The sequence below is a fragment of the Urtica dioica genome, chromosome 7 (genome assembly GCF_054948205.1).
Source record: "Urtica dioica subsp. dioica isolate 48M chromosome 7, U.dioica_male_clone48M_v1_H2, whole genome shotgun sequence".
Lineage (NCBI taxonomy): Eukaryota > Viridiplantae > Streptophyta > Magnoliopsida > Rosales > Urticaceae > Urtica > Urtica dioica.
The window spans coordinates 48485088-48498523 of NC_142762.1; the positions used below are offsets into that span (position 1 = coordinate 48485088).

General features: G+C 33.1%; 1 protein-coding gene and 1 non-coding gene across 2 annotated transcripts; one reads left to right on the forward strand and one right to left on the reverse strand.

Moving 5' to 3' along the window:
• Nucleotides 1-3509: 3509 nt before the first annotated feature.
• Nucleotides 3510-3581, reverse strand: TRNAM-CAU (transfer RNA methionine (anticodon CAU)). The gene has a single exon. It is a non-coding gene; the product is annotated as a tRNA-Met (tRNA).
• A 244-nt stretch (nt 3582-3825) lies between these two features.
• Nucleotides 3826-4845, forward strand: LOC149392506 (E3 ubiquitin-protein ligase ATL23-like). The gene has a single exon (XM_089620424.1). It carries the CDS (start codon nt 4299-4301, stop codon nt 4689-4691), a length of 393 nt encoding a protein of 130 aa, XP_089476550.1. The 5' UTR covers nt 3826-4298; the 3' UTR covers nt 4692-4845.
• Nucleotides 4846-13436: the final 8591 nt, after the last annotated feature.

Below are 13436 nucleotides of genomic sequence, written 5' to 3' on the forward strand. Positions count from 1 at the left end.
GACGCAGATCGGCCGGAAGTGGCGAAGGCTCGTCGGAGCCAGATCGACGCCCACAGGTGGCGGTCGACAAGAGCGTAGGGGAGGGAGTCGGTGTTCTCGGAGTCCGGAGGGAGGCCGTGGTCGGCGCTCTATAAAGGGATCGCAACGAGCCTCACGGCGATGGTTGGCGGGAGAGATGATCGGAGCTTGGAGATCCTAATTCGACCCATGAGCTCTTCCTCTTGTTCGATGTCCGAGGAATTTTATAAAAAATAGGTCTTCTCGAATTGTTCCCGAGAGAAGTATAGATTTCTTCTTCGTAATTTTTGTTAATTGACGTCAATTAACGTTAATTTTCGTTAATTATTGTTAATATGAAGACGCCTCATCTTCTTCAACAAGATTTTGTTTTCTGCATTTTTCTGTACATGGCCATCTTCGTCCTGTTCTTTAGATTTTTTTTTTAAACTCGTATATTTTCAATATCATTTTTTTCGGAAATTAATATACGTGTATTAGGGAGGAAGTTTCCAAAATTGACAAATTCTAATTATCATGTTTCTTTTTTGAATTTATGAAAATTAATTAATTAAATAAAATAGGCAGTTTTTTATAATTTCTTTATATTTCATTATTTCCCTTTGTATAAATAAAAGGGCAAATTAGTCTAATAAATATTACCACCTAAGCCTATTGACTATTTCCCTAAAAAATGTGAAACGTAGGCTAAAAATAAAATCTATAGTTTCATTTTGGTGAAATTTGTAGTAATTAATCAAGTTTATCATTCTTATTGGGGGAATAGCCCAAATTTCATTTTATTAAGTAAATAACTCATATTTTCGGCTCAGACCATAACGCCCTTGGTAAATTCGCGAATAGGTTAATTTAATTAACCTACTGGAGTGAGTTAGGTTAATTAATTAACTTATTGGTTGAATATTAGTTTAGGTTCTGATTTTTTTTGTGATTAAAGTTAATTTACTAAATGATTGAATTCGGAATTAGGCTAATTAATTGAATGCTTTGAATATCAATTGACTTAAGTTATGATTTTTGTAATTTTGTTGTGAATTTCAAACCATTCACGAATCAGTTAATTAATTAACCTAACTCACTCCAGTAGGTTAATTAAATTAACCGATTCGCGAATTTACAAAGTGTCTCTCCTCAATCCCATCCATCGCCGCCGATTTCCTCTTCGCCGCCAATTCCTCTCCCCCGCCGATTTTCAAGTCAATCTGAGCCGTCGATTCTCCGAGCATCGCCGCCGCCGGAGCTCGACTGAATCGACGGCGTCTATGGACGATCTTGAGGCGTCTATGGCGGATCTCACCGGCGACGTTATGGATCAACAACGAGGATGGACGACGATTGGCGACGACGCGGCGGCGTGAAATGGATCGACGACAATCGGCGGCGTGAAGTGGATCGATGGCGTGAAATGGACGAAGATGAGAACTAGTTTAGGTTTAGGTTTTGGGAAAATTGAATTTTGCTCTTATATATGAGGGTAATTTAGGTAGTGAAATATTAATTGGGCTAGTAATTTAATTTATTCAAACATGGACTATTCTCCTAATATTAGTGGATTGATTGGGCTAGTATGCTCACTCTCCCTTCATTTTGGCTATATATGTACACTGCCCTAAAAATTATTAGGGATTTCGAAGCAGTCCATTTCTTTTGAGGTCGCCTATTCAGTACTACGTTATATGTAAATGAAAAAAATTTCTACTAAGAAAAAATATAAAATTGCATATAAGCCTATTATTTTAAAAATGGGGGCAATAGATATAAATTTTTAATTTTTTATGTGGAGGCATAAGATGCCCCAAATTTATTTTAATATCATCTCCGATATCCGTTTGTATCAACTTAAAATTTGTTTATCAATCAAAACAATCACTGGATTATTTGACAAAGAAACGCATGGAATTAAATAAATGAAAAAAACGGAATTCCAAATTTCGTGGTAACTTCGTCATATATGTTAAGGATTTCGTGACAATTTTTGCCATCCTCAGTAATAAGAATGCGAATCAACTGACCCTTCTATCATTATGCTTACGAATGTAAACAAAAAAAAATACCACTACTCATAGTAAACCAAATGTAGAACTTGTAACAAAATCTAAGGAATTATGAGGGATCTCACAAAATTGCAGTATTTCGTGATAATTTGTCACGAAATACTACAATTTTATGAAAAAATTTCACAAAAATCATACTGTAAAAATATCACGAAATTATAATTTTCTTGTGACAAATTTGTTATGAAACTGAAGATTTCGTGACAATATTTTTAGGAGAAATTTTTCATTAAATTGCACTATTTCGTGACAATATTGTCACGAAATCTTCAAATACATCTGAGTTTCATTTGAAGATTTGTGACAACATTGTTATGAATTGGTGCAAATGAATAATTTTGTGTCAATGTTGTCATGATACAAATTTACATGAAGAAAGAAACCAATGGAGATAGAATATATAGATCATAATGGAGAGACAGTGGGGGACACGACGGAAAGAGAAGAATTGGCGGAGAGTCACCGTGAGATAAAGAAAAAGAAAAAGGGAAATAGAGCGTGATAAAAAAAAAATAAGGAGGAGAGGAGCTCACGGGGAAACAGAGATGAAGAGAGCGGTGAAAACGTTGGGATAATTTTTATTTTTATTTTTAAAGAAAAAAATTTAGTTAGGTAAAAAATAATAAATGAAAATAATGTTTTTTATTAACTAAAAATGAATTTGCGTGGGTAAGAAAAAAAACTAAAATGAAATAAATGAGGTAAAAGTATAATATATAAAACTAATTTCTCTCTTCTATAAGTGGCCATAAATAAGGAAGAGAAATTCATAGATTATAAAGGTTTTTTTTTTTTTTTTGGAAAAAGGGAAAATCATCAAAATTACTCATAGCAATGTCTAAAGCCCTATTATAAAACGATTTAGCCACCCTTGGGGGAAAAAAGAGTTTAAGAAAACTTATTTTCCATCGTACAAATATTCAAGCACTTGATAATAAAGATTCCAATCTTTTTAGTCTCAACTTTCATTGTACATGATTTTCTACCTTTGTTACAAACATAAATAAATGATAACTTGTACATATAATAGAGACCTAAAAAAAGGCAACATGTATCTATATTCATTTAACATATATTAAAACATTATTGAGAACAATTAATATTCAATAAATAGTGAGGATAATATGTTAAGATTTTTTTATTTATTTATTATTAAAATGGTAAGTTTGTAACAAAAGCCTTGTGTGTGCTTCAAGAGAGTGATATTTATGAGATTATCAGGCTGATAACAAACAGTTTTATAAGGTATAACTTGATTTTCTAGAACAGCAAATTATTCCTATCATTTTAATCTTATTTGTGTACCCAATTTTAGCAAGCCATGAAGAGAGACATTAGAAACAAAGTCGAATTAATTGGCCAATTTTTTTTTTAAAAAAAGGGGAGGTTAACAAAGTAATGATAAAAAAAAAAAAATATGCGGAAGCTGCTCCAGTTTATCAGAGCCAGGTTTCGATCCTGGGACCTGTGGGTTATGGGCCCACCACGCTTCCGCTGCGCCACTCTGATTTGGTAACAGATTTCATACATATAACTTTATATAACTTGATAATAAGGCATTGGTAATAAGGCATTTCAATGATTGGTCTTTTTAATGCACTATTGATTGTTGGGACCAGTTTATTAAAGGTATTAAAATTAGAGGAAAACAAGCCCTCCAATTCCCTTTCTCTCGTGATCAGTCATATCACAAATTACCTAACCAAATTTAAATCATAAGGAAAACATTAAGAAAAGCACCAGGGAAATGTATCAAATTATTATATGAATCCCTCTTAGAAAAAAACAACTAATTTTCCTTAAATAAAGTAGTGACCAATAGTTTCCTTAGTATAAATATTCTCTAATCGAGTGTTGGCCTAGAGAAGAGAAGGCTAAGGCACTAAAGTGTGACACTAATTTCTTCGGAGTGTGAGAAACACTCAACGCGTCATCAGAAGAAAGAACAGAACAAATAAACTTCTGTCACTTTTGTTTTTTTTCTGCACACAGCTTCCACCATTTTCACTCCCTTCTTAAATATAGCCGTTACCTTAAATACACAAAACACACGTCACTGACTCACTAGCCTCAATAAAACCCCTCTACCGCCACTCTTTCCCACCTCAGATTCTCTGCATACAATCGAAACCAACAAAAGCCAATATTCTTCTCTCTCTCTTTCCCCAAAACCTAAAAAAAACAAAAAAAAGTGAAATTTTTTTACAAAGAATTGTGGCTTCGAAAATGTTGGTACCCGTGTTTTTGGCGCTATTTCTACCGTGCGTCGGAATGAGCGCCGTGTTCGTGGTGTACCTCTGCTTCCTGTGGTACGCCACCACAGCGGAAAACGATCCGTTTCAGGCACCGGCTAAGCCGGTCACCACTCAGGGCTTGTCGTCTTCCGATCTCGCGAAGCTACCCACGGTGACCGGCAAAGGCCTGGTTTTGGGAACCGAGTGCGCGGTGTGTCTCGACGACATCGGGGAGGAACAACCGGCTCGTCTGATTCCCGGTTGCAACCACGGCTTTCACTTGCACTGCGCTGACACGTGGCTCTCCAAACATCCGGTTTGTCCGATTTGTAGGTCCCGCCTCGACTCTCTGTTTTTCTCCGCATCCGAACACTGCCCTTGTTGATTTTTTTTTTTATCCTCATATTATTTATTATATTTTTCTTCTCTAGTTTTGTTCTAAGGCTTATTTTTTTTGTGTTGTACAGTAATGTTCTTTTCTTTTTCTTTTCTAAATGATCTTCTATATTATTCAAGAACGCCTTGAGTGCTGTTTTGTTTTTTTTCCTTTTGGTATAATATCTTCGGCTTATAATTAATAAGACAGTGTGTCTTTGAATTGATTAATGGACTTGGATTCGGTTTCAATAAAGAAAAAGAAAAAAAGCAATGTGTAACGCCTTTTGATGAGAGGATAGAGATAGACATTGAACCTCGAACTCTATCACTACTGTTTGATTCAATAAAATAATTAAATTTGGCACAAAAGTTGTTTTATCTTCATCTCTTTTTCTCGCAATCAATTAACGGTGGTGGTGGTCGTTGCCAATGGGACTCTCACGACCAATAGGATCGCGCCACGTCGGAATCAGGGGGAGTGATTGGTAAGCGAAAGGAGTTCCTATGCCGTGCTGTGTAAGCTTAATAGGTGATGAAATGAAGGCCATTTGGACCCACTTTCGTTGTAGTGATATCAACCTGGCTTGGCCTTCTTGATTGACATACCTCCAAGTTTATAAAATATTAATAAATAAAAATATATAAGAGCCCACTGGAATTGTTTCTGATAAGAATACCAGTGTGCAAAGTTTTGTCGGACTTGGGTAAAAAAAGTAAGTGCGTTACGTACTGATGATTTAGGCTGAAATTATTCTCAAGTATTAATTTTGGAATATATATATATAAATCATTAATAAAAAATCGATTATTCATGCCGATGAATATGATCCTCACTATCGGAGGAGACGGATGGGCTACACGTGAAGGCTGATATTTTGGTCTGAAATGAAATATAAATTGACCCAAATGTGGAATAAAATTATTTTCCACTGTGAATTTAAATTGGTTTTATTTATTTTTGTTTTCCCCCCCTAATTTACAGGTTCTTCATGACCTGCGCTTCACGAGGTTCCTACGTACGTAGACTATTTTTCTCAACTGTGCATTTAACTAAAAAATAATAAAAGGAAAAAAATCATTTTTTTTTCTAGTTCTAGAAGAAGGATAGTTGACGTACCTATTGATGGGTAAACTGCATTAATATCATTTTGATTTTTGACTCTCACTCAACAACTACAAATTGCTTTGCTCGAGTATTTACAGGAAAAGGTGCACAAGAAAAGGAAATGATTCCAATAAATGGTTTATTAATAGGACGTGAATAGCATATGGAGTGTTCAATGAAACAACTGCCTTTACGAGACATTTGAATTTTTTAAGGGTATACATTTAATTGTGTTTCTACTAAAAATGTGCCTAGCCTTAAGTTACATTAAACTGCATAACGTGTTTTGGAATATTTAACATATGCTTAAAAATAGCGTAATGCTGGCATTTGATGTATACTTTATTTGAAACCTCCATCTATAATGAAATTACTAAACGTGTTATAAGATCATTGTTCAACTGATGGGTAGAACAACTTTTTAAACAACTGATTATTTTTAGCACAATTAATAAATCAACAATCAAACAAACAATTATAAGCATAAAGCAATAACGTATACAGAGATTTTGTAACCACGTTTTATGATAAAGCACCAATTCATAGAGACTGATACGTCCGGTGGTGAAAAACGATCCACTATCTAAATAATCAAATATATATGACTTGACTTAGGTTTGCAGACTCACTCTCAAACTCTAACTTCTTTGATTTCTTAAAGGGATGACAATTTAAGCTCCCCCTATATCAGAGACTTCCTCTTTCTTTCACCAAACCCTCTCTTGAAGATTGACACAACACGTCAATGCAAAACACGCACTCACAAACTCTGTATAAATAAAACACAGCAAGAGTAAGTACCTTGAACCAGTTGTCGGTGAAGATCTCCAAGGCAAATAGACTGGTTCTAAGTTAAGATCGGCGTGAATTGACCAAACAGAAAAAATGATTAACCTAATTCAATCCTAGTAGAGATTTATTTGGGAGAGAATGAAAGCCGGAGAACATGACGTTTATCATCATCACCACCACCATCGAAATCAACGTTTTTCCATATTCTTCTCTTTAATTCTGAAACTCCCATTTATTATGAGTTGTTTTAATTTAGTTTTCATAATTTGTTTTTTTTTTTTTGTTTTTTTTTTGTTGTGTTTCTCTTTTTGTTGACGTCATGAACTGAACCCCAAGAGAGTGATGGTGTAGCAAGTCTTGATTATGGTTACGGATTCTTTTTAGTTAATTTAAGTATTTATTTTCACGCCATTTTGCTTTGTTTAATTTAATTTTGATCATAATGCTTGAATGTGATTAGTTACCTCGTTCATTATATTATAATTGACTTGATGTTTAAGAAAGATTAGACTGACTGTGCTCTTGAATTAAATTACTGTAATACATCTAGGCTAGAGATAGCTAGACTGTTATGGAGTCGTGTGTATCTTATGTTTAATGCTAGCCATGCTTTTAGGAGTTGAGATCGAGATTTAACAATATTATTAACGTGAGCTTGAATAGCAAAGTGAAAGTGTATATAAATCATGCGTGAATTCCGTGAATCCACGTTATTTACTTTATTTATTTTATTTGTATTTTAGCTATATTCATTCCCTCCCAATCCTTGAGTTCAATCCGTTACTAGTTGGTTTAAATAATAAATTAAGCATAGTTCTCATGGGATCGACTCGTTCTTATGATTATACTACTTGGGCGACTACGTGTAGTGGCGGAGGCAGAAATTAAAGTCAGGGGGGCAAATTTGGAAAAAAAAACATCAGGGGGGGAGTAAATTTGAAAAAGTCATATAAATTTGGGCCAAAAATATAAAAATACTAAATATTTAGGGTAAAAATTGAAATTTTTAGAAATTCAGGGGCATTTACCTTTTACCCCTCCTGGAACTAAAGTGGTTTCGCCACTGACCAAGTGCACTTGCGGAAATATCGCAACAACAACCAAATCAAAATTGGTACTACTTTATTTTTATCATTTCAATTAAAAAAAAAAACCAAAATCTATTTATACAAAGTATAACAAGGCAGTCAGTATCAATAGTTGTATAACAGTGAAGGCTTGCCAAACATATTGTATGAGGTTATTGATTTCCAGCAACACATCATCGCCCGCTGATGTGAGAGAGATGATAGTGCTGACCGCTGTTAAGTATCGCTACTCATTGCATAAACATGTTTTTACTTATTTTTTTTTAAATAAATTATTCTACTGTGCTTCTTTTAGTCGTTTGAGTTGGTTTATGTTTCTTTCTATTTTTCAGTTAATTTCAAAACATGTATTATTCTTGGGTTCTAATAATACTGTGCCTTCATTATTTTTTAATTATTATGTATTTTTTTTTTTTCAGATAAAAACACATTTCTTTATTTAAGAGAAAAAGTAACTCGTTTTTAAGAGAAATTTTTATGAGTGTTGAGTTTTAATCCATATGATATTTCTTATAATTTATTGTCGGCCACCCTTAACTTTAATTAGTGGGTTCGCCCCTGCCCCTATGTACAATCTATTTCTTATAAGGTTTGTAATAAATTTTCTATTTTAAATACATTTATGAATAAAAAGACAATAAATTTTGAGACATATGTTGTTAAATACAAATATAACGTGTTTTTTTTTTAAAAACTCTACGAATGTACAAATCAACAAATTTATGGGCGATTTTAGATGGAAATATGCGGTGTTTTTCGAGATGATATTTTTGTAAATATAGGCATATTTTTCAAATATTTGCGAGTATAATTTAAGAAAGAGAAATTTCATTTTTTAGACTCAAAAGTTATGGAAATATCTCAATTAGACCCGCTAGTTAAAAAATATCCAAAATTGGACTTTTGTACCAATTTTGGATGAAAATACCCTTAATTCAAAAATAAATCCTCTCTCCATCTCTTTCCATCTCTTTCATTCTCACTCTCATTTTCTCTCCACTCCAAAGAACACCAAATCCGACGTGAGCCCCATTCCGACGCCCAACCACACCAAATCCGACGAGTTCCAACGCCCACCACACCAAATTCGACCGAATTGGAGGTTAATTTTTTTTATTTTTTTTAAGGTTGATTTGAATGAGATTTAGAGGTGAATTTTTTTTTTTTTTTTATAAAAAAAACTGGGAATTTCCGATGAAGATCATCGGAATCCATCGGATTCGGTCGGATCCGACCGAATCCGATGGATACCGATGGTCTTCATTGGGAATTTCCGATGGATTCCGACGAAGACCATCGGAATCCATCGGATTCGGTCGGAATCCGATGGATTCCGATGATCTTCATCGGAAATTCCCAGTTTAAAAAAAAAAAAAAAAAATTCACCTCCAGAGATGGATTCCGACACGTTCAGACGAGTTCCGATGGATTCCGACACGTTCTGACGAGTTTTCGAAACCCTAAAAAACTATGGAATTTTTTTCAAAAACGATGCGAAACCCTCAAAATCGAAGCTAAACATATACCCAAATTCCTAAAAATTAAAAAAAATCGGGGCGTTGCCCCGAACCCCACGAGCTCAGCGGTGAGCTCGACCACCGAGAGTTCTAATCCTAGCGCAACCAATTCGAAAGTGACAAAAATTGTGATGAAGATGATTTGAAAATGAGAGAAGAATATGAGTTATTTTGAATTAAGGGTATTTTCGTCCAAAATTGGTACAAAAAGTCCAATTTTAGATATTTTTTAACTAGCGGGTCTAATTGAGATATTTCCATAACTTTTGGGTCTAGAAAATGAAATTTCTCTTAAGAAACCCGATATCACGAGTTTTGGGTGATAATAAATTAAGTTTTTCTCTTTGTCACAATTATAAAATTTGAGAATTTTGTACTATAATCTAAACCACATGTAAATGTTGAATTTGAAAAAAAAAATGTTGAAGGTTTTCATGTAGTGGTGTAAAACAACATGAAAAATATAAAACGACAAATACAGTTTCTGCAAATTAATGTTTCATGTTTTTGTTTGAATACGATTAAAGAAGGAACAGGTGTTATCCCTTAAATTATGTAAGAGAATTAAAACAATCGGACTTCCTTTATATCCAATCATCGAAAACCTTCAAAAGTTTGGGACATTAAATACTCTGAAAACGAAAAGCTTTGAAATGATTATTTCAAAACTCAAAGCCATAATCAAACTTAATATAATAACAGTTGTCTAATTTTATCTACTTAATTTAAAATTTTCTAATGCTACCATAGAAAGTAACTAAACTATACAAAATCTTCAAGAAATTGTTTTTACAAAATCTCCTCCCAAAAAATTATACAATCAACAGATTAACCCTCCTAGCTCATTATTGACTATAGAGTCAACAATAATTGCAAAACACAACCTCTACTCATGTAGTATGTACTATGTATAGTTTTATTTATGTCATTGTTTAAAATACTGATAGGAAGCTCTATATTTTTCGTGACAAGGGCATATATAACTGCAAATATTTAATTCTTCAAGGACATTTTTTTTCCGACTTCCTCTTTCGAACTGAACGTGTTCTTCGTAGCATATGTTTGTACCAACTTACATTAAAAAACCTTCATTAATACAACTGCTTTAATTTTTACGCAGATTTTGGTTACATAATGAGAAAAATGACGTTGACCTTATAATTGGTCTTCTTCAAAAAGGGAAAATATATCATACACAATTCTCAAAATATATCAGTAAATAATATTTTTAATGACCACGGGTGATATTTCACTCACTTACGAAGTGACACTTTGTTAAAAATAATAATATCAATGGTCGTCTTTTGATTACTACAAAGAGAATGGTCTAATAAATTTTTCAAGAAATAATAAAAGTTAGATATTTATTTTGAAGATTCACCATGTACTTGACTATAGAGGGTTGTGCAAGTCAAATGGCTTTTAATTTAGACCAAATGCAATGCAACACAATTTGAGCCCAATTTTCCAGGCCTCGGATTTTGATCATTTAAATGACAGGTACAGCCAAACAAATGATATCGCTAACTTCCTGTGAAATTTTCGGAAACAAATATAATTAAATACCACATTTGATACTTCTATTTTACCTTTTATGTGTTCTTTCCAACATCTCATCTTATTTTACCAATGAAGTGCAATCAAAGTGTGACAATATCTGTTTTTCCAAGATTTCCTAGTTATTATCGTAAAGTGCAATCGTAAAACGTTTGCATCTTATGCTCGTCTACAAAATTTTGAGAACAGTTGACAGTAATTATATTTTACATTTTTACTGCTATTTCAAAGAAGAAAAAAAAATGCGTTTTTTACTTTTTTGCTTACTCGTCGAAATGCTATACCTAGTTTTAGTCTCAGAGAACGCGTGGCACGTGAGAATACGAGGTACTTGGTCTTTGATTGCTTCTAATCAAGTCATGTGATTTTATTAGATTTCGTGATTCATTTTATGCCTTGAAAAATGCATTTTTCTAGATTCATAAATACGTGTTCATTATCACATTTACACAATTGCTGTTTTGAAATGCATGACGTTTTGAACTGAAAGACGATGTTGGAACTAATGATAAGACAAAATCAGCCTCCTTGATTTCTTTTTTTGGTCCAATTTTCTAAGCCATGATTGACTTGTTTCTGCTACGTGTTTCGTCGCCATGGTTTTCAGCTTATTTTCTTGTTTAAAATTTAAATCATGATTTTTTTTAAGGCACGTAAATGCAGTTGCAAAGAGCAAGCGATCAAAATGACGGTAAACGAAAATTGCAAACCAACGTGTACGTAATGGAAAGTGACACGTAAACTATAGCTGGCTTTCATTTTTGGAGAGCGAAACTTTATTAAAATTTCGGCTTTGCCATTGCCGCATATATATATCATGAGTTTGGCAAGAGTTCTTTTACGCAGGCCCCAAATTATGATATTTTAGCGAATTATTGAAATACTGTCGTTGCTTTTTATGCTGAAAAAATGACCCTTGGCGAGACCAAGGTTTTAAATAAATTCAAAATATCGGCACAGAAAACCAGTAAATAACCTGACATTTTATGAATTATTGACAATCTAGTTGTACTTCGATCAATATTGTAAATCGGTTTTGGATGAGTTTTGATTGCGTAAAATACAAAATTATGGAAATTGAGCTAGAGATAGATGACAATATCAATGAAAATTTTATATTGCATAATTATTCAACTATAAATCGAATATTATTTGGCATATATAATTTATGATATTCCTAATAAAAAGTAAAAAAAAAAAAAACATGATAATAATTATAAGTTCCTCAAATCAAGTTCGTGACGTGGCACGAGGTCGTACTGTGGACCTCGAGCCAGCAGCAACTTGAAGAGTTCACGGTGCAAGCTAGACTTTAAATTTAGGGTGAACTAAAGTGAATTTTTTTTAGGAGAGACTGCTTTATAAATTTTCAGCATAAAAATTAGAGATAAATAAGAAATTTTAGTGAAAAATGTAGATTTTATCTCTGTTGGATCTTAACTAGCTTCGTCTCTAACATTAGGTGCAAGCGTGACGTCGGTCACTTTGCAATTTTTGACTCACAAACCCGATTTGTGATTTTCGCCTTTGCGTTTGAGCTTTCATTTTGTGGGTCCGATCCAGTTCTCATGGCCCTTTGTTGTCGTTTTTAACGGGATTATTGTTTTTACCGTTTTGAAAAAACAGCACCGTATAAACAACTAGTATTGCTTATTTACTCGTAATCCTATTTAGTCCGAAGGTTACATGAAAATCGGATAAGAACCTGATAAACAAATACACACGATATCTGAGAAAAAAAAAAGTAGATCTTTCTATATATATTATAATAATATTCCTCCGCTAGCGGTGGACACAATCATCATCGACGTTCGGAAAGTAAAATTATGCGGCGACACATTCAATCATATTCCTCGTGAGCGGAATATACGCTTACTCCGGAAGTAGAAAAAATTATATGTGTTAATTAGTTATATGAGCACTCTTTTTGTTTTGATTTTGTAATTGTAATGAAAGATTGGTGATGCAGTTTTGTAACTAATAGTGATCATGCAACTACAGTAAATTAATTTGTCGTATTGTAGAAATCGCAGATTGACAAAACGTATAATAATGTACTAAGATAACGAGTTAGGTCACTCTTCACCTATTGTAATCTTTATAAATGAATGCATTTGTGTGACTTGTGTCACGCTCGTAAACACACAACCAAGAGAGAATTATAAAAGTCCTCAACAAAAAATAATAATATTAATATCTATAAATAAATATTAAAGTGTTGTCAAACCATTATTTATTAGTTCATATTCTCATTTATTTCGGCTCATCATTTACATCCAAGACTAAATTGATTCCGTGGTAAATAATATCGTCTAGGAATAACTTTACACCTTTTCTCTCTTTTTTTTTTTTTAAAGGAAATTTATTTTATTTTATGTCAAAAGAGAGAGTTCCAATCAGTTTGATCGCTTTCGCGTGTGCCTTTTTATTAATACACAATCTATTTTAGTTACAAAACCAAAAAATTAGCACAAATTTGAACCGTTTACTAGATTGGAAATTCATTAACTATTTTTAGATTTTCATCTAAAACTTTGTATTTTCTTTTTGTTTCTTTTTTTTTAAACGAAAAATTCTCACTAACACCCAAAAACTAAACTCGGTCGTACAAAAATGTCGGACAGAGGCAAGACTCGCATAAACAAATAGATGTTTTGAACTATAAATGAGAAGTAGAAGAGAGATAAAACCAT